This window comes from Penicillium citrinum (genome assembly GCF_028827155.1).
Source record: "Penicillium citrinum strain IBT 23319 chromosome Unknown utg000001l:1.0-4955037.0:1.0-4956770.0, whole genome shotgun sequence".
In the NCBI taxonomy this organism is placed as follows: domain Eukaryota; kingdom Fungi; phylum Ascomycota; class Eurotiomycetes; order Eurotiales; family Aspergillaceae; genus Penicillium; species Penicillium citrinum.
Window position 1 is genome coordinate 4302278 of NW_026622686.1, and position 18420 is coordinate 4320697.

An 18420-nucleotide genomic window follows, 5' to 3' on the forward strand; every position below is an offset into this window, starting at 1 on the left:
CAATGTGCGACCCTCGTGGCATATGTAGAACACGAATACTCTGCCACCTGGCAGTGATGCACCACCGAATCAACCCTGCTCATTCGAGTGTGCGAGACTATTACAGATTCGAGTTCGTTCATGCCCATGAATCAAACAAGAGTGATATCGAATTTAAAAATAAAAGGTTATTCATATTCCATTTCATGTACATTGCTGTATCCCAAGCAAATAATAAAAAAAGAAAGAACTGGAAAGGTCCATTCGAAGCTAATGATCGCGCCTTTGCAAGCAAAAGGGAAAGAGTAGGTCGTAGCGCAGGTAAATAAGATCGCAATTCAAACAAGAGTGATATCGAATTTAAAAAAAAAAAAAAGCTAACGCCGAGATGTATGCCTTCTCCGTTCAAGTTTGCCTTCCCAATTTTCCTTTCCATCCGGGCTATATATACCCTTCATCTACTACTTCCATGCATTTAATCCTGCCCACGGGTCATTCGTGGCAGATGGCTGGGACTGGGCTTGAGAAGGTGCTTTTTGATGGCCATACGGCCGACTTTGCGCATAGCCGCCAGGTCCGGATGGGTAGGCTCCGCCAGTTGAAGGAGGATAGCTAGGCTGTTGTGGACGTGGTGGAGGTGGAGGAGGGATATAGCCCTGGGGGGGTCATGTAATGCGATTGCGGGGTCGCTGCTGTAGCTGATGGAGCTGGGCTAGCGCTGGTGTATCCACTGTATGGGGTAGGAGTCGGGGAGAAGAATTGTTGGTTCGGTGGTGGTGAGACAGGTGTCTGGTACGGGTATGCCATTGGGTTATATCCCTCGGAAAGAGGAGCCGCAGCTCCCTGCTGGAAGGGTTGACCTGGCATATACCCGGGAGTTCCACCCATGTATTGACCGTACGGAGCCGGTGAGTGTGAGAGAGGCACACCAGGCGGAGGTGCCCCAGGCATAGTTGGTGGATAGCGGGGGGGACATCTGGGGGGGATGGGCCAGTTGTTGAATATGAGGGCGCATGAACTGGCGGTGGAGGGGACTTGATCTTAGAAGGAGCTGGGGGAGCTACTGCGGACCCAGTGGAGGGGGAAGTCGAGGATGGTTTGGGTTCCGTCGAAAGACGCTCCATCAACTGTCGAAGCTTTTCTCTCTCTCGATCCTCCTGCTCCGAGACACCACTAGCCTTGTCCCGTTCAATCTGGCTCAGGAGTTGCGCTCCTTCAGACCGACGGTTGCTGATGAAGGTCTCGACGTTCTTCCGCAAACTATCGACATTCTCACCCATTTCCTTGTAGAAGTTTCGCGCCTGTACGATTCCTGACGAAAGACCATTATATGCCTCATAGATCTTCTTGTATCGCGCCATCACAGAATTCCTTTGCCGAGTGATACCTTCATATTTAGACTGTTCGGACTGGACTCGCTTGTCTTGAAGCAGATCGGCATATATCTTGGTCAATTCCTTCATAAGCGAGGATTGCTTGTGATTAGCCTGCAGCAAGCGGTTTTGATGTGGACGGAACTTTTCGAGCTCTGCCTCGAAAAGCTGCTTCTCTTGACCAGCAATTGACTTCTTATTCAAGATCAATACATTTGAGATATCATCGTTGTGAACCTATAAGAAAATTAGTATCAATTGCAGGAAGTAACTTGGCAGGCCATGAATTCGAAATATTGCTTACCTTTTCTTTCAGATCTTTTAAGACTTGTGCGCGTTCCCGCTTGACGAGGTTGAGTTTCTTCAAAATCTCCTCTACCTTGTTGATTTGATCCGAAACAGACATGATACCCTCGTCATTCACATCATCCAAGAGACTCCCCTCGGCAGGGCTGGAGACTCCATTCTTGCCTTTGCTATGTTTTGAACCCGCTTTAATCATGGCCTGTTGGAAAAGCACATCGGCCTCATCCGTCTCGCCTGCAGACCGCATCTGTTCGAAGTCACCCTCGTATTGTCGGAACGTAGCCGAGAGTTGCGTGTCACTGGCACTGGCTTCAGTGATTGTATCGCGGTATGCTCGAACGTCTCCCCGGAGAGTAGTGTTAAGTCGGCCACTAGGTTGTTGACTCCAGTCGCCTCCATACTTGGACCGCATTTTTTCACAAACACTCTCTTCCAGATCGAGCTGCTTGGAGCACCCGTCTAGAGCAGTTTGAACTTCCGCTTTGCGGTCTTGCAGGTCATCTAGCGCTTTCTTAAATGGCTTGTGGCCACCAAGCTCCGAGCACCAGCGACGGAACTCTTCGTCGACTGTCATTTCTTGGTCCATACCACCTTTCAAGATGTTGAGACTACCGGGCAATTTTAAATAGTCGAGACTAGCGGCCATCTCGCCGTTGGCGGTCTCGACCTTTTCAGTTTCCGCACGAATCAGCTTAGCCTTTTCTTCGTCGTACAGACTGGCGCTTTCTGTGATAGCCATGGGCACAAGCTTCTGGAAAATATCGGGACCAATTATGCGCTGGATATCTTGCCCTTGGTATAACTCGCTGACAGGGATTGCCTTTGCAGCCGGCAGCTTCGCAACTGCCGAGAGGCCAGCTTCATTTGGCACTGGCTCGTGGTAGATGTAATCGTTATCCTTGGTCATGGAGGTGAGCTGGGCCTGAACATTGGCGTGATGGTGTTTGATGAGATCCATAAGTGCGTTTCCGGATTCTGCAGTAAGATTCGATGCAGCTGGGGGCGAAGAGGGGAATCCCTTGGCGCAACTTATCGCTGTAGCAGACTGTTTGTCGGCGAGCTGGAGGCGAGCAATTGCAATTCCATGAGAGCCACTCTCACTATCAGCAATAGCCTGAAAGTAAGATGCCACCGAGCCCATATGCGCTGTCTTTGCCTGCACTACAACCGACCAGGTCTTGTCAAAGACATTTTTGCCGACGAAGTCTTGCATTGTCTCTCCGGCCTGGGAATATAGATAGGCAGCTTGACCCGCTAACTTCGCAAGAAACCCTGGCTTTTTACCATCTGCCACTTGTTTCTCAAGGAAGACTTCTTGGGCCTGAGCAAGTGTAATGTGGATGAGTGATTTCACAGTATCCCTGTTGAGGTCGGTTGAGGGCGCGTGTAGAAAGTTTTCATTAATGTATGTGAACATGCCTGCCGAGGCTTGGAAGGAGTGGTATGCTGTTTTGAGTCCGGTATCCTCTGCACGATTCTGATCGGCGGCATGACAGGAAAGGACAGCGGAAATGTTGAAGATGATGGATGCTTTCTCGTAGGCTAGGGAATACTGTGCAGTTGACTTATGGGTGAAGGCATCGTACCTAAATTTAGAGAATTCGATTGTCAGCATAGGCAATGGATTGAAGATACCAGGCATATATGGTCTAGAACTGTACCATGTAAACGAGATCTTGATGTGGTTCTCATCAACGGGGAACCGTAGATCCAAGAGCTCTAGTTGACCATAGTATCGATACAGCAGATCGCGACCAGTGGCGCTATCCTTGCCAGCTCCTCTCATATCCTGACGGAGACGGTTGAGAGTCGCACATTCTTGTGCATAGCGCTCTGGGTCCTCGCCGTAAGTCTGCCGGATGTAATCCTTGAGAGGCTGGACCCAATCGATCTCATTTGTCTGCTTCAGAGGGCAGGAGAGCATGGGTGACTGAACCATGATGGAATGGTCGTCAGGAACCAAGCGCTCCCTTCCACTTGCGATAAGTAAAAGAGTGTAATAATAATAACAAGGGAGGTAAATGAGAGCAGAGTCGATTCAATGATCGAGGGGGGATTGGAGCGTGTGGGGTAAAGGGAAGGCGGACAGTCGGGGCCTGATGGTCGCTAATCGCTAGTCGATAATCGGTCAATGACGTCGATTTCGGGTTGAACAGTCAGAATTATTCGATGTCAGCCTCGGTAGACTAATAATAGTGGCGAGGAGAAAGAGAGAAGGGGGATATCTGAGGTGAGATTGAGAAGGGGAGAAGGTGAGCAAGTGGGATGTGATGGCCGTGACGGGCGAGGCGGAGTGGCGCCAATCAAGTCAAAACATCCGCGGAAACATACAAAATGATATAAAATTGGTGAAATAGTGATTGTTTACTAGTACAGTAGTTTGTAGCGATCTTCTGAATATCCGAGTCTATTCGATCTAATACTAAAGAGTAGAGAGAGCTTGAGAAGAACTTCACACAAAAGTAGTAATAATACATAATGTATCTGCCTCTCCCTCCAGGGCAGACCAATTCCCCCCCGAGCTCGCCGGCGCTATGACATTGAAAGTAAATACAATCAAGATGGAGGTATATAGAAATACATGGAACATTTACAGTGGCTTAGCTGGAGTTCTTGCTCTCGTCTTTGCCGTTTTCTTTCTTGTCGCTGTCTTTCGCATCCGCGTCCTTTGCGCCCTTGGATTCGGACTTGGAAGCGTCATTGTGCTTGTCTGTGAGTTTATGCCAGACAGATTTCAGGAATCCTTCATTCTTGGAGGAGTCTTCATTGGATCCGGTGCTGGAAGATGGAGGGCTGGCGTAGATAATGAGCATCGAGGTCGTCAGGAAACGAAGTTGGGGAAATATTATCAACTTACCTCTCTTTGCTAAAATTCATGGTTCGTCGAGCCGTTTTGTCATTCATCTCATCAGCAAGAACCTCCAAAATGGTTCGCTGGTTGCCTGTCAGGTACTTCGGCATAGCAACCTTAAATTCTACCTTCAGATCACCGGTGGGCTGGATGCGCGCGCGGCCACCACCGATCTTCTTCATGCCCATGCCCGTCAGGGTAATTCGATCACCAGTACCAGTACCGGTAGCAACCTTGACCTTGACTTCGTTGTCAAGAGTGGGGATAGTCACTTCACCACCAAGTAGAGCAGTGGTGAGAGGAAGGGTGGCAGTGTAGAGAATATCATCGCCAGAACGGCTGAAGCGCGAGTCGGGAGCGACACGAATGGTAACGTAGAGGTCACCACGCTGGGTACGAGCACCAGCCGCAGCGGCGGTTCCAGTGGGAGGAGCATCACCTTCTCCAGTAACGCGCATTCTCATACCGTTGTCAACACCGGCAGGGATATCAACCTTGATAGTCTTTCGTTCCCTCACAACACCGTTTCCATTGCAAGTTCCGCACTCAGAACCCCGTGGAACGGTTTGACCAACACCTCCACAGGCATCACATGTCGCCGCAACCTGGAATCCGCCTTGCATGATATGTACTCGGGTTCCGGTACCATTGCATTGTCGGCACTGCGAGCGTTTGGCACCCGACTTCAACCCATCGCCAGAGCAAGTACCGCATTGAGTCAAAGGCGTGACAGGAATTTCCTTAGAAACACCCTTGGCCGCATCCATGAAAGTGATATTGCTCTGTACTTCAATATCCTCACCAACGAGGATCTGCTCCTGGAATGGGTTGCGGCGACCACGAGGACCACGACGAGCACCTCCTGTAAAAGCACCGAAGAGATCTTCGAAGTTGATATCCTGTGCAAATCCGCCTCCGAAACCACCGCCTCCAAAGCCTCCACCGAATCCATGGAAGCCACCTGCTCCAGCGAATGGATTTCCGCCACTTGGATCGAAGCCGCCATTTTGATCGAACGCCGCGGAACCGAATCGATCGTAGTTTTCTCGTTTCTTAGCATCGGACAGCAGTTCGTAGGCCGATTGGGCTTCGGCAAATTTCTCCTTCGCATCGGGATCCTTGTTGGTGTCGGGGTGATATTTCTTGGCCATGCCATAGTAGGCCTTCTTGATGTCACCAGCGGAGGCCGTCTTATCTACACCAAGGGTTTTGTAAGGATCGGGAATCGACAGGGGCGCAGTACTGTGAAAGGTCTATCGTGGAAGTTAGATAAGCACTCAAAGATGGTAAAACGATCTTCTCCCCAGAAGTGAGGAAATTGGCGGATATAATATGCCTATCGCAGGCGCAGGGTTCCTCTTACCCGAATGGAGAAAACATCTGGGGATTTTCTCTTGTACTGGTCTTCCCGGATGCGTCGTGCGGGGGACGCAGTGGCTGCAGCATTGTATCCTCGTTTTTGGCCAGCCAAGCAGAAATTAGGTGTTGTTGGCGGCTTCGAACACTGTGATGGCCGCAGCAGGCGCGCGGGGAGGCCCGCGGCCTTGGGGAATGCCGCGGATGGGTTCATGGATAGTAATACCTGGGCAGTGGTTGGATGATTGAGGTTGCGGGCTTCCTTTCGGCAATGGGATGTTGATGATGTGGTAAAAGAGCGGATATGAGGCCACAGGTGAAAAGAAAAGACTTGATCGATTGAATCCCAATAATCTTTTCCAATTAATGGGCCACTCGGCGGGTTCGCGAAAGAAGCTTCTCGTCGGAGAAGATTGGAGTCACGTGCACACGCTATTCCAAATGGGGAGATGATGTAATATAGCGGTATGCCGGGGATAGGCGAAGTATACAACATCAAACAATTAATTTCAATGGTATCTTTGAGAATATCTCGTTGAATGGTAGGATGGTTGAAGATAAAAACATCAATATATTTTGAAGATGTATCGATTGGTCAGAATTGGCGAATCTTCTATTAGGCTACGAAATACTACGAAGTATTTCCTCACTCGGTTATCTGCGGTAGGTATCTTACATATGATATATATACCGTCACTTCTGGACACTTCAATTGGAAGGTTCTAATGAAATTGATTCGATGCATTAAAGGACTATAGAAAACATCATATCCAGCTGCTTCAACTGGTCTACGATGTGAGGTTTTGAGATTCGCACATTTTCTTGTACGTCCCATCCAAAGCAAGAAGCTGTTCGTGTGTTCCCTGTTCCACAATTTTGCCGCCGTCAAATACGCAAATCATATTTGCATGTCGTATAGTGGACAGACGATGCGCAACAGCAACAGTAATTCGATCAGCCTCGGCCGCAGCGTTGTTCAAGGCATCTTGTACAACCCGCTCAGACTGCGTATCCAGAGCACTTGTTGCTTCGTCCAATAGAAGAAGGCGCGGGTTGCGCAGCAATGCCCGTGCTATTGCAATACGCTGCCGTTGTCCACCTGACAGCTGCGTTCCATTGTTTCCACAGAGCGTTTGAAGACCATCCGGCAATGAACTGATAAAATCCCAAGCATTAGCAGCTCGGCACACCGATTCGATCTCTGCATCAGTCGCTAGTTCTTCCCTTGTCTGTCCCATGGAGATGTTATCTCGGATTGTGCCTGGGTAAAGAGTAGGCTCTTGTTGTACTAAAGAGACATCGTTGCGGTATAGCTCCGGGTTCATCGTCTCAATGGACTTGGAATCAACTTGTATGCTACCGACAACTGGATCGTAGAAGCGTTCAAGCATACTGATCATCGTGCTCTTTCCGCAGCCAGACGCACCTACAAAGGCCACAAAAGAACCTTTTTCAATCTAAGAAAATTCAGACATGAGTATTAATTTTCATTCATCTTCTATCTGCTTTGATATTCAAGGGCTCATAGAATGACCAAACTTACATGCAGATTAATGCCACGAAGGATGTGAGCATATGGCCTCAAAGGATACGAAAAGTGCAGATTTTGTAGTTCAAGCAACGAGAACTTATCAGGGCCGACTTCGGAATTCTCCTTGGTCTCTTTGATCGTTGGTTGAAGTTCCTCAAGCCAGAAGATATAATTAGCGGCACTAGTAGCCTTCGTCATACCTAGATAATGGTTAAATACCAGAACTCAAGATCAAATTTCATGGCATCTTACTGCTTGCGAATCCAAATAGAATAGAGGCTTGTTGACCAGAGAAGAAGACAGCTAAAAATGCAGTGAAGAAATTACCCATGGTCAAGTCGCCGAATGAGACCAGTCGACACCCATACCTGTATATGTTAGCGATGATAACCAGCAGGTGCAGTGGATTATAGTGCACGAACCAGAATCCCAATGCGAGAAAAGAGTATTCCACGCTCTGTGCAAATGCAAAAGGTAACATGGTCATAAATATCGATCTTGTAGAGGACAAAACTGCTCGGTCAAGCTCTTGGGTATATCGCTCCAAGACCTTGGTCTCGATTGCCAACGATGATACTGTTCGAATCGAGTTAATTGCTTCCGAGGCAATCGACGCACTTGTCGCAAAGTTCTTGGAGATTTTGTAATCCATTGCTGACTCTATTCTTATCCTGGCATATCCCGACATAATCAGTGGGGGCAGGCCAGCAAGAACAAGCACAATACCGAGCCTCCATCCATAAGCCAAAGCAAGAATAGAACAGGTCACTACGCCAACAGCAGACACAAGGATCAAAGCAATGGTAAACCCCATGAGTTCAAAAACGGCCTGAGGATAGGAGTCGGCTCGACTAGCTAAAGCACCAGTCGTATTTTCAGCTCGGTCAAAGAATTGTAGATCTTGCTTCAACATGTCATTGATCATTTGCCTGCGGAATTTCTGGTTCAAAGTCTAATGGAAAGTAATATTAGCAGGGAGTCCAAATGGCGTCTTTTGTGGAATAGTACTGGTTGTTGATACCTGAGCGACGACATTCGAAGACCATCCCATGACAAAGTACACCACAAGAGCACCAAGCCCCATGACAAAAAACATAAGCGCAAAAAAGTTGCCTCGTTCTTCCATCCTTGACCCTTTCAAGTTGAAAACTTCAATAAACCTTGACATCAATATAGCTTGGCCTGGATATGCAGCAGCTGGATCTCGGTTAGTTTATTTCAATACATCGCACAATCAAAATGAGGTATATCTCACCCGCCATCAAACATCCTGACACTAAGGTGAAATAAGTCCATCCAAGCTCAGGAGTAGACCTAACCAGCCTGGCTACAGTATGGAGGAAACCAACCTTTTTCCAATTGTCGAAGTCGTCTCTAGATGACTGCTGCGTCATCCGTTCTTTTGTTGATGTTGAATATTGCGTGGAGCATGCGACCAGCTCTGCAGAGTTCTCACTGGACACCTTGGATAGTGAATCTGAAGAACCGCTTTCGTTATCTCTATCTGCCACCGATAGATCTTGTGCTCCTACTAGTCGTGCATAGGCACCATTCGATTCCATGAGCTCTGTGTGTGTACCTTGCTCAAGAATACGACCTCCATCCATAACGACAATATTATCGGCATTGCGAATGGTCGACAGCTTATGAGCGATTGTCACTGTAGTACGTCCACTAGACACGCTGTCGAGGGCACGTTGGACAACTTCCTCTGCATGAGGGTCAAGCGCACTCGTCGCCTCGTCAAGTAGTAGAATCCGCGGTTCAGAAATAACGCTTCGAGCTATCGCTATACGCTGCTTCTGACCTCCCGATAGTAGGCCACCACGTTCACCGATAACCGTGTCGTACCCATTTGGAAGAGCAGACACGAATTCGTGAGCAAATGCTATTTTGGCAGCATCTTGGACTCGGGATAGCTTATCCTCCTGAGAAGCGTGTTCCCACTGAGTACCTGCGAGACCATTGACGATATTTTCGAAGACAGTTCCAGAGAATAGAACAGGCTCCTGCTGGACAAGTCGAACATGCTGTCTTAGCCAATGAAGTTGTAGCTGGTGCGTAGGTTTCCCATCTAATTCAATTGCACCAGAAATTGGGTTGTACCATCTCTCCAGCATTCCAATGATCGTACTCTTTCCTGATCCACTAGCACCAACAAGTGCGGTAGCTTTCCCAGCAGGAATATGCAAAGAAAAGTTATCGAGAACCGTTACTCCAGGGCGATTAGGGTAGCTGAAGGAAACATTCTTAAATTCAATACTCCCTGTGACTTGAAGTGGCTTTTCACCCGACTCATCAAGCGGGTCAATCTTTGACTCTCGATCAATAAGCCGAAATAGCTCGGAAGCAGAAGAGGCGGCTCGAGAGAAGTCAATTATATATGGTGCAATTGAAGTCAAGCTAGTCGAAGCCACAATTACTGACATGAGTACGCTAGATGGTAAACCGTTAGATGGATCGACAAGGGTGGTTGGGGCTTAACAAACGTGAAAATATCGCCAGGCTCCTTGATGCCTCCTCTTGCTAGCATCTTAATACCTTGCCAGAAGCACAAACCGAATCCAGCAAATATGATCGAGTATTCTGCAGAGAAAAGAAAACCGAAAAGCGGACTCTTCTTGTTTCCTAGCCGTCGTGACTCCTGTAAATATTTCTCGAACTCTCCCATTAACCTGGATCGTAAGGAAAAGGCATGAACGGTACGTGCGCTCGACAAAACACTTTCACAAAAGCTCCCACCCTTTGCCTGAATTTGAAGAATCTTGGTTTCGATTGATGCATCGATGGTTGAGGCTGTACCTATCACTAGCAGTGTAGCTGGAGCAATGCAGCATGTGATGAGAGTCAACTTCCACTGTGTGACAAATGCGAGAATGAAGGCGGAGATGAGTGTCGACAACCCCTGGATCACAAGGCCTAGTTTTTCGGATATTCCAGCTTGTATCAAGCGGCCATTAGAGGTAGCTTGCATAGCAATCGATCCGCTAGTATTGTTGTCAAAGAAAGCTACCTCTTGGCTAAGTCCAGCTTTCACATATGTATGTCGGATATTTCGAGTAATTCGAAATGCGGCAATTGTGAAAAATGTGCCGTAGCAATAGGTCAGAAAGAATCGGCCAATACCGATAATGAAAAAGGCGAGTCTTGAGAATGAACAATTAGCACACTGCATTCGATGGCTTTTGGAAAAAGACGTACCCCAACCGTCCGGCACCACTACGAAAAGCCTCCGGTGTTGATGCTCCGGAGACGTAGTCTGTGACAAGAGTGATAAATCGACCAAAAACAAAGTTGACCATAGTCATTCCCACACCAGATGCGATTGCACATAGAAAGGCTATGGCTTGTAGCGCTAATTCTTTATGCGTAGCATAACGGAAAATCCTCTACTAACGGTTAAATATGCCTTGACAGTGCACTAACAATATAGTCATATTAATATTAGGCACATACCATATATGCCTGGAAAGTACCATTGCCTTTCTCTGTCTTCCCGGCCTCAGAGGGCTTTTCTGGATCAGAAGCCATGGCCCAGGCACAACCAGGAGACTCGCAACAATAGGACCGATTTAAGTCGCAAAATTAGTACATGTAATAAATCAGATTGAACACCCCCTGGTAATCGGAAGTTTTTAAAGATGTAAACTTATTGCGTCACCAAGTTCCGAATGCGATTTACTTTGATTGATCTCCATCTTAAGAATCTTTGGATGGAAGTGCCAGTTATAAGTCGTCAGTGGATAGGAAATTGATTAGGCATCCTCTGATCAGATATCTCGGCACGGGGCCCCGCGGATACCGAGAAAAATGCCAGCAAAGAAATCTGGGAAGTTATTCAACGGTTGAAATACTAACTTGTTCTATCTTGGCCGTTTCTTGGCGCTGATGTGAGGCTAATTCTCGGGTTCCGCGGGGGCCGAGTGGAGTCAACCCTAAATTACGGGCTGATCTTTGATTACGTAGTATAAGAGAGGCGGCTTCACTGCCAATACCTGTGGCGGAAAAAAAATTGACCACGAAGCATCGAATTCATAGGTGACGAAATGCAGCCGCCGTATCCTGCTATCGTGATTAAAGTCGCTCGTACCCGAAATTTTTTACTGTGAGGTGGAACTATTCACTAGTAGATAACTCCCATGATCCCACCTTAATCAGGTACCATCGGCGTCTCGAAAGAGAAGGCAGTGGCTTACTATATTTTTCTGGGATGAAGATAAGTGGCTGAGGAAATTTGTATGGGGGATTGAAAGTCACGCTTGCTACATATGTACGGGCTATGAGTACATGGGACACTAGCCATGGAGTCAATAGCAGAAGTGGGCTGAAGACCATAACCATTATGAGAGCAATACTTTCAGTTCAAAAAGAGTCACTAATTATTCTGTCTTGTCTGCTGACTCGAGAGAATTCTTCCCTGAATATCTCTCGACCTCCTGTGGGCGTTCGAGGTCGTGATCGCGAATGAGTACACACGAAAGCAGACACACTCCGACCAAAGGTACCTGAAATAAGAAGACCGCATGCGATGCCTTGGCGTATGCAATCATAGTCTGTGGCAACTGGAGGTTTGACTGTGCTGGAAGCGAATTATATGACCCAGCCAGATAATGTGATTTAGGAGGAAGTTCTGCGCGTAGCATAGCTTGCAGAATGGCAGCGGATATCGAGAGTCTAAATGCACCGCCCATGCATCGGAAAAAAATTCCTATTCAAGATAGCTACAGCGCGCTGGGGCTTCGTGATATGGGCCTGTAATGCCAGTATAGTTGGCTGAAAGGTACAACCAAACCCAGCACCAGAGATGGAAACGCGAACTGCGATGAATCCATCGTCAAGAGACTGGGGCTGTACTATTGTTCTAGAAAAGGCATGCGCAGTCGCCCTAGCCTTTTAAAGTTCGATATCTGCAGGATAAAGCAGAATAACAGTGTTGTACTGTAATTCCATATCCAGTTCTGGAAGCAGGCAAGGACAGACTCCATAATATCTATGGAGACTCGCACATTGATCGAATTCGACTTAGTGGCGACACTGGTCGCTGACTTAAGTTTGCCATCGCAGCGTGATTGAATGCATTGTCTTTACTTGGATATAAGGAATTTGGGAATTTAGGTGCAGGATTTGGAAAACGCGCAACAGGAGACCCTCTCGGGGAGGATCAATAAGGGGATTGTCCGTCCGAGCTTAAGCCGATTACTCATCCACCAAGCCTTCCAGCAAGTCTTCTGATTGGCTTGTTGATATTGTGGATGCCCAAAGAGGCAGGCCACCCAGCAGCCAAGCTTTGTGGCTTGCCAACTATACGAATTATGTATGGACTATGAGGAATTACGGAGCTATAGTATATCAAATTACATATAAAACACCGAAATGATCCAATATCGGTGTTATAGGGTTATTTCAACTTATTCCCTCGTTTCCTCTATCAAATTGGATTGGATAGTATGCAACTTTCTTTCTATGGGCTGCTGGCCTAGGAGCGGGTTGCATTTCGGGTGAGAGCCAATTGACTCGAGGCATGAAATATAGCATTCAGTACTAAAATTAGGATTAGCTCACCCTGAAATCGTTGATCACTCTAATATTATGCGTCATAATGCCCATGGGGGTCTGCATGCCCGATCTAATGTTTGCGCATCAAAACTGGAAGCTCGTCAAGAGTTGACTATTTCAAGACGACAGGACAGCCTTGCGAAGCGTCAGGGCAGCTCGAGGTCTTTCCAGTAGCCGCTCACTAGCAGCTCGCAATGTGTTTTCAATCATTTAAAACTCTACTTGCGCCTTTGCCCCTGAGACTGTATGGGGTCCCTATGGGATTGATGGCGAGCTGCACCGCCACGATGTTCGCGAAGACCAGAAAGGTATTGATCTCTATCTCGATATTGGTATCATCGATGTCGAAACTTGCGAGCCTCTTCCGGATGCTTGGTTGACAATCTGGGTATGTGTACCATTCTGAATGATTTCTTCTCCTATAGATTCAACTGACCTTGTAAAGGCTTGCAATGCCACTGGTACATACGCTGGCTTCACCGGCATTGACCCGGATACTGCATCGCCAATGGATGGCTGGTCCACCCGCGAGGACGGTACCACTAACAACGAAACTTTCCTACGTGGTATTGCCAGAACCGACTCAGCCGGAATGACAGAGTTTCTGACCATCTTTCCGGTTTACTACATCTCTCGCACGACTCATATTCATGTGACCGTCCAAACAAAATTGACCGGCAAGGACTCAGGCTATAGTGTAGCCGGCATTCAGCACCTAGGTCAGCTGTTCTTTGAAGAGGATCTTATCAACTCGGTGTACCAGGAAGCCCCATACAGGGCCCACCATTCTACCTTGAACCGCACTATTAACGCCGAAGATTCACTCTACTCTTCGGCCAATGGAAGCGGATACTCTGCAGTGGTTTCTGTTTCCCAGCTAGGAGAATCCCTGAGCGATGGTCTGGTAGGATATATCACGATTGGCGTCAACACATCTGCTACACCTGCCGAAACCACTGGTGGTAGCGTTAATGTCGTTGGTGCTTTGCCTACGGTGACCCCAAGCCCAGGTGCTCAAGCTGCTGCTTATGCTCTCGATGCCTCCGAGGGATATTATGAGAAAAAACGTTAAGTTGGGAATCATTCGCACGTCCAAGAGCAGCCATGGACAGCATTAGAGTGAATGTTTCTCGATTGAAGAATATGAGAACTTTACCAGAGAGAATAGATTTGCTAGACTTATATTACACTGTCCCTAATAGGTATCTTTCCTTATGTGACACATAATGTAGAATCGCTTTTATAAGGCGATACAAGTACAGTGGGCTTATTAGTTTTCGAATGAATATTATATCTGGATTCACTCGCGCATAATGGATATTCACTGATGTCCAGTGATCTTGTTCGCAGCTTATAAATGTTGGAAAACGCAGTGACGAACGTTTGAATCTCCAGATATTTTGGCCCAGGAATAAGAGCTTCGCCAATACGCAGCTATACTGCCTCTACTAGAAGATGTCATTTTTATCAATAGTCGCAATATTGAAGGGGTCTCGTGCTCTCCGAAAAATGAAATGTCCATTCCTTCGTAGGTCACGTGGACAACAAAGATAAGATCGTTAGGGCTGCCAGAAGCTTCCCCGAAACTCCAAAAGGGGAAGGCGGAATCAACGGATCATTGTTCTGCCTTGTCCGAAAAGGTGAGCCGAGCACGAGTAGGCTGGGAACCCCGAGCTCCGAAGACGGACCACCAGCTCTTCTCTATCCCTCTTCCACTTCAATCATACGTCTTTCTCCTCTTAATTCCTTGATATCAGCGAGAGGCGGTTAGAGGCCATTACCTTGCATCTTTTTTACTACCGCATTTTACTCAGAACTCTCTCCGACAGCTCCCCGCCAGAGACTCCAATAGCATGCTCCGCGGCCAGACCCTCCCCTGGAGAGCTGCGCTCCACCAAACATCTCGTCCTTTGCTTCGTCGAACAGTTCTATCCATCCCTAGAAACAATGCGACAGTTCGATCATCGCTAATCTCGAGCCGGCTGGGCCGACCTTCTCTCTCCGCTCCCCGCACATTCTCGTCGACCTCAATCGCTCGGAAAGAGAAGCCTCCATCAGACGACCCTAAAAACGACCCTGACCCGAAGCAGGAGGATGAGGCACAGACTGAATTTCAGGATGCCAAGGATACTGATAAAAGTTCCGAATCACGGAAGAAGTCCGCGGACTCTGGGAAGGTGGCGGAACAGTCAGGCCCTGGGCGGAGAAAGGACCGGTCATCCAACGACAAGGAGCAACGTGGGCTAGAAGAGGAGTCAAAGAAGGATGCTAATGGATCTGATGGCAAAGGAGATTCAACCAAATCTCCATCTCCTATTCCACCTAGTGGCAGCCAAGCCGACTCCAAGCCTAGTGCTGCAAGCAGCGGCAGCTCCGGTGGAAATGATGATAGTGGGAAGAAAGGGAAAAAGGGCTCCGGAGAAAAGGCCTTACAGAAACCGGCAGTTCCAGATGTATACCCCCAAGTGATGGCAATCCCTATCGCTAAGCGTCCCTTATTCCCTGGTTTCTACAAGGCGATCACTATCCGCGACCCGAATGTTGCCCTTGCAATTCAGGACATGATGAAGCGTGGCCAACCTTACGTGGGTGCTTTTCTGTTCAAAGATGACAATGCGGATGGCGATGTAATTGAGAATATGGACGACGTGTACGATACCGGTGTTTTTGCCCAGATCACAGCAGCATATCCACTCCGCGGAGAATCTACTGGTGTGACAGCTGTGCTATACCCACATCGCCGCATCAAAATTTCCGAGTTGATCCCTCCCGCCACGACGAAGAAAGATGCGGAGTCACCAGAGAATGAAACTGAAAAGAGGGGCGATGTTGTGGCTAGCTTCGAGGAAGGAGCCCCAGAAAATGCGCCCAAGTACCACTATGAGCCTACATCCTTCCTTCGAAAATACCCTGTTAGCCTTGTGAATGTCGAGAATCTTGCGGAGGAACCATTCGACAAAAAGAGCCCTGTTATTCGAGCGGTCACCAGTGAGATCGTCAATGTGTGCAAGGAGATCGCCACCTTAAACCCCCTGTTCCGCGACCAGATTTCTGCTTTCTATACCGACCAATTCCCCGGTAACCTGAGTGATGAGCCTGCTAAACTGGCGGACTTTGCTGCTGCAGTTTCAGCAGGCGAGCTTAAGGAGATGCAAGAGGTTCTCGAGACCATGGATGTCGAGGAGCGTCTTCCAAAGGCTCTGGTTGTGCTTAAGAAGGAGCTGATGAACGCACAACTGCAATCTAAGATTACCAAAGATGTTGAGGCTAAGATCCAAAAACGTCAACGTGAATATTGGCTCATGGAGCAAATGAAGGGAATCAAGCGAGAGCTTGGCATTGAGTCGGATGGCAAGGAAAAGCTCGTCGAGAAATTCAAGGAGAAGGCTGAGAAGCTTGCTATGCCAGAGGCAGTCAAGAAGGTCTTCGAAGAGGAACTCAACAAGCTGGCTCATCTTGAACCCGCCGCGTCTGAGTTCAACGTCACTCGTAACTACTTGGACTGGTTGACTCAGATCCCTTGGGGTCAGAAGAGCGTTGAGAATTTCGGGATCAAAAATGCAGTCACTGTGTTGGACGAAGATCACTATGGTTTGAAGGACGTGAAAGACCGCATTCTCGAATTCATTGCCGTTGGAAAGCTGCGTGGAACTGTCGAGGGGAAGATTTTGTGCTTCGTTGGACCTCCTGGTGTTGGAAAGACGAGTATTGGAAAATCGATTGCGCGCGCTCTGAACCGACAATACTACCGCTTCTCCGTTGGTGGCTTGACGGATGTTGCTGAGATCAAGGGTCACCGACGTACCTATGTCGGTGCTCTTCCTGGTCGAATCATCCAAGCGCTGAAGAAGTGTCAAACCGAGAACCCCCTTATCCTGATTGATGAAATCGACAAGATTGGCCGTGGTCACCAAGGCGATCCCTCTTCTGCGTTGCTGGAACTTCTCGACCCTGAGCAAAACTCATCCTTCTTGGATCATTATATGGATGTTCCGGTGGATCTTTCCAAGGTCCTGTTTGTTTGCACCGCCAACCTTACCGATACCATTCCCCGACCATTGCTAGATCGAATGGAACTGATTGAGCTCTCTGGCTATGTTGCCGATGAAAAGATGGCTATTGCCAAGCGTTACCTCGCACCAGCCGCTAAGGAGCTGACTGGTCTTAATGACGTTAATGTGAGCCTCCAAGACGAGGCCATTGAAGAACTGATCAAGTCTTACTGCCGAGAGAGCGGTGTCCGCAACCTGAAGAAACAGATCGAGAAGGTTTACCGCAAGGCTGCATTCAAGATCATTCAGGACCTGGGCGAGGAGGCTCTTCCTGAGGAGGAGGCCCTTACTGACGAGGGCAAGGTTGCCCAGGCAGAGGACAAAGAGCATGAATCCGCCGATCCTGCCCAAGCACCAATTGAACCTGAGAAGTCCACCACTGAAACTCCTCGTCGGGGCCTCAAGGTTCCCGAGGAAGTGACACTCGATATTGGCAAAGATTCCTTGAAGGACTATGTTGGGCCTCCAGTGTTCACAGCCGATCGCCTGTACGACCAGTTCCCTCCTGGTGTCACCATGGGTCTCGCATGGACCAGCATGGGCGGCGCAGCACTCTACGTCGAGTGTATTCTGGAGAGCGTTCTCAACCACCGATCCCGGCCAGGATTGGATATTACCGGAAACCTACAAAATGTCATGAAGGAATCTTCGCACATTGCGTATTCATTTGCCAAGTCTCTTATGGTGAAGCAGTTCCCGGAGAATGAATTCTTTGAGAAGGCCAAGGTACATCTTCACTGCCCCGAAGGTGCTGTTCCCAAGGATGGTAAGTTCACTCCTCCCCCACCCCTCTCTAATGCCCCTTGTTCTATTAATGATGCCAAATGCTAACTGATAAATTTTAAAGGCCCCTCAGCTGGTATCACCATGGCCAGCTCGCTGCTATCTCTTGCTTTGAACCACTCTCTCGACCCAACTGTAGCTATGACCGGAGAGTTGACTGTGACTGGCAAGGTCATGCGTATTGGTGGACTGCGAGAGAAGACAGTGGCCGCTCGTCGGGCCGGTGCAAGCAAGATTATCTTCCCTGCGGACAACTTGTCTGACTGGCTAGAATTGCCTGCGGTAAGTTTTTAACGGACTTCTGAAGATCCGAGATGAATAAATGCTAATATGGTTTATTTCTTAGAACATCAAGGAGGGAATCGAGGGTCACCCTGTCTCTTGGTACTCTCAAGTGTTCGATATCCTCTTCTCTGATCTTGATCACAACAGTGCTCGTCAGGCCTGGCAAAAGATGTTGGCCAAGCCGGAGGGTAAGGCAGAGCAGCATGAGGGTGATGAGTGAAATGTCTTTAATGGAAATCGAGGAAACGCGTTCCTCCGGTACATATGTGTGAATTATTGTACAGTTTTGTCTCTTTCCTCTTTTTTTATTCTTTCTGTTTTTTTTTATCATTCTTCTTGATCTTTATG

At 48.1% G+C, this 18420-nt stretch overlaps 5 protein-coding genes across 5 annotated transcripts; 2 read left to right on the plus strand and 3 right to left on the minus strand.

Moving 5' to 3' along the window:
* Nucleotides 1-591: 591 nt before the first annotated feature.
* bro1 (putative signal transduction protein BroA) lies at nt 592-3597 on the minus strand (the record flags this gene model as incomplete). Its single annotated transcript, XM_056640545.1, has 3 exons — nt 592-955; nt 1015-1589; nt 1657-3597. The coding sequence occupies 3 exons, from the start codon at nt 3595-3597 to the stop codon at nt 592-594; spliced, it is 2880 nt and encodes a 959-aa protein (XP_056506302.1).
* A 661-nt stretch (nt 3598-4258) lies between these two features.
* On the minus strand, nt 4259-6079 carry N7469_001626 (putative mitochondrial DnaJ chaperone (Mdj1); the record flags this gene model as incomplete). The annotated part of the gene is made up of 3 exons (XM_056640546.1): nt 4259-4451; nt 4516-5762; nt 5873-6079. 3 exons carry the CDS (start codon nt 6077-6079, stop codon nt 4259-4261), a joined length of 1647 nt encoding a protein of 548 aa, XP_056506303.1.
* Nucleotides 6080-6653: 574 nt separating this feature from the next.
* N7469_001627 (ABC transporter ATP-binding protein) lies at nt 6654-10927 on the minus strand (the record flags this gene model as incomplete). The annotated part of the gene is made up of 9 exons (XM_056640547.1): nt 6654-7322; nt 7409-7596; nt 7649-7764; nt 7819-8348; nt 8418-8593; nt 8652-9832; nt 9886-10542; nt 10598-10785; nt 10853-10927. 9 exons carry the CDS (start codon nt 10925-10927, stop codon nt 6654-6656), a joined length of 3780 nt encoding a protein of 1259 aa, XP_056506304.1.
* A 2068-nt stretch (nt 10928-12995) lies between these two features.
* On the plus strand, nt 12996-14024 carry N7469_001628 (intradiol ring-cleavage dioxygenase; the record flags this gene model as incomplete). The annotated part of the gene is made up of 3 exons (XM_056640548.1): nt 12996-13007; nt 13194-13340; nt 13398-14024. The coding sequence occupies 3 exons, from the start codon at nt 12996-12998 to the stop codon at nt 14022-14024; spliced, it is 786 nt and encodes a 261-aa protein (XP_056506305.1).
* Nucleotides 14025-14805: 781 nt separating this feature from the next.
* On the plus strand, nt 14806-18292 carry N7469_001629 (endopeptidase La; the record flags this gene model as incomplete). The annotated part of the gene is made up of 3 exons (XM_056640549.1): nt 14806-17770; nt 17852-18069; nt 18134-18292. 3 exons carry the CDS (start codon nt 14806-14808, stop codon nt 18290-18292), a joined length of 3342 nt encoding a protein of 1113 aa, XP_056506306.1.
* Between the last annotated feature and the right edge of the window lie 128 nt (nt 18293-18420).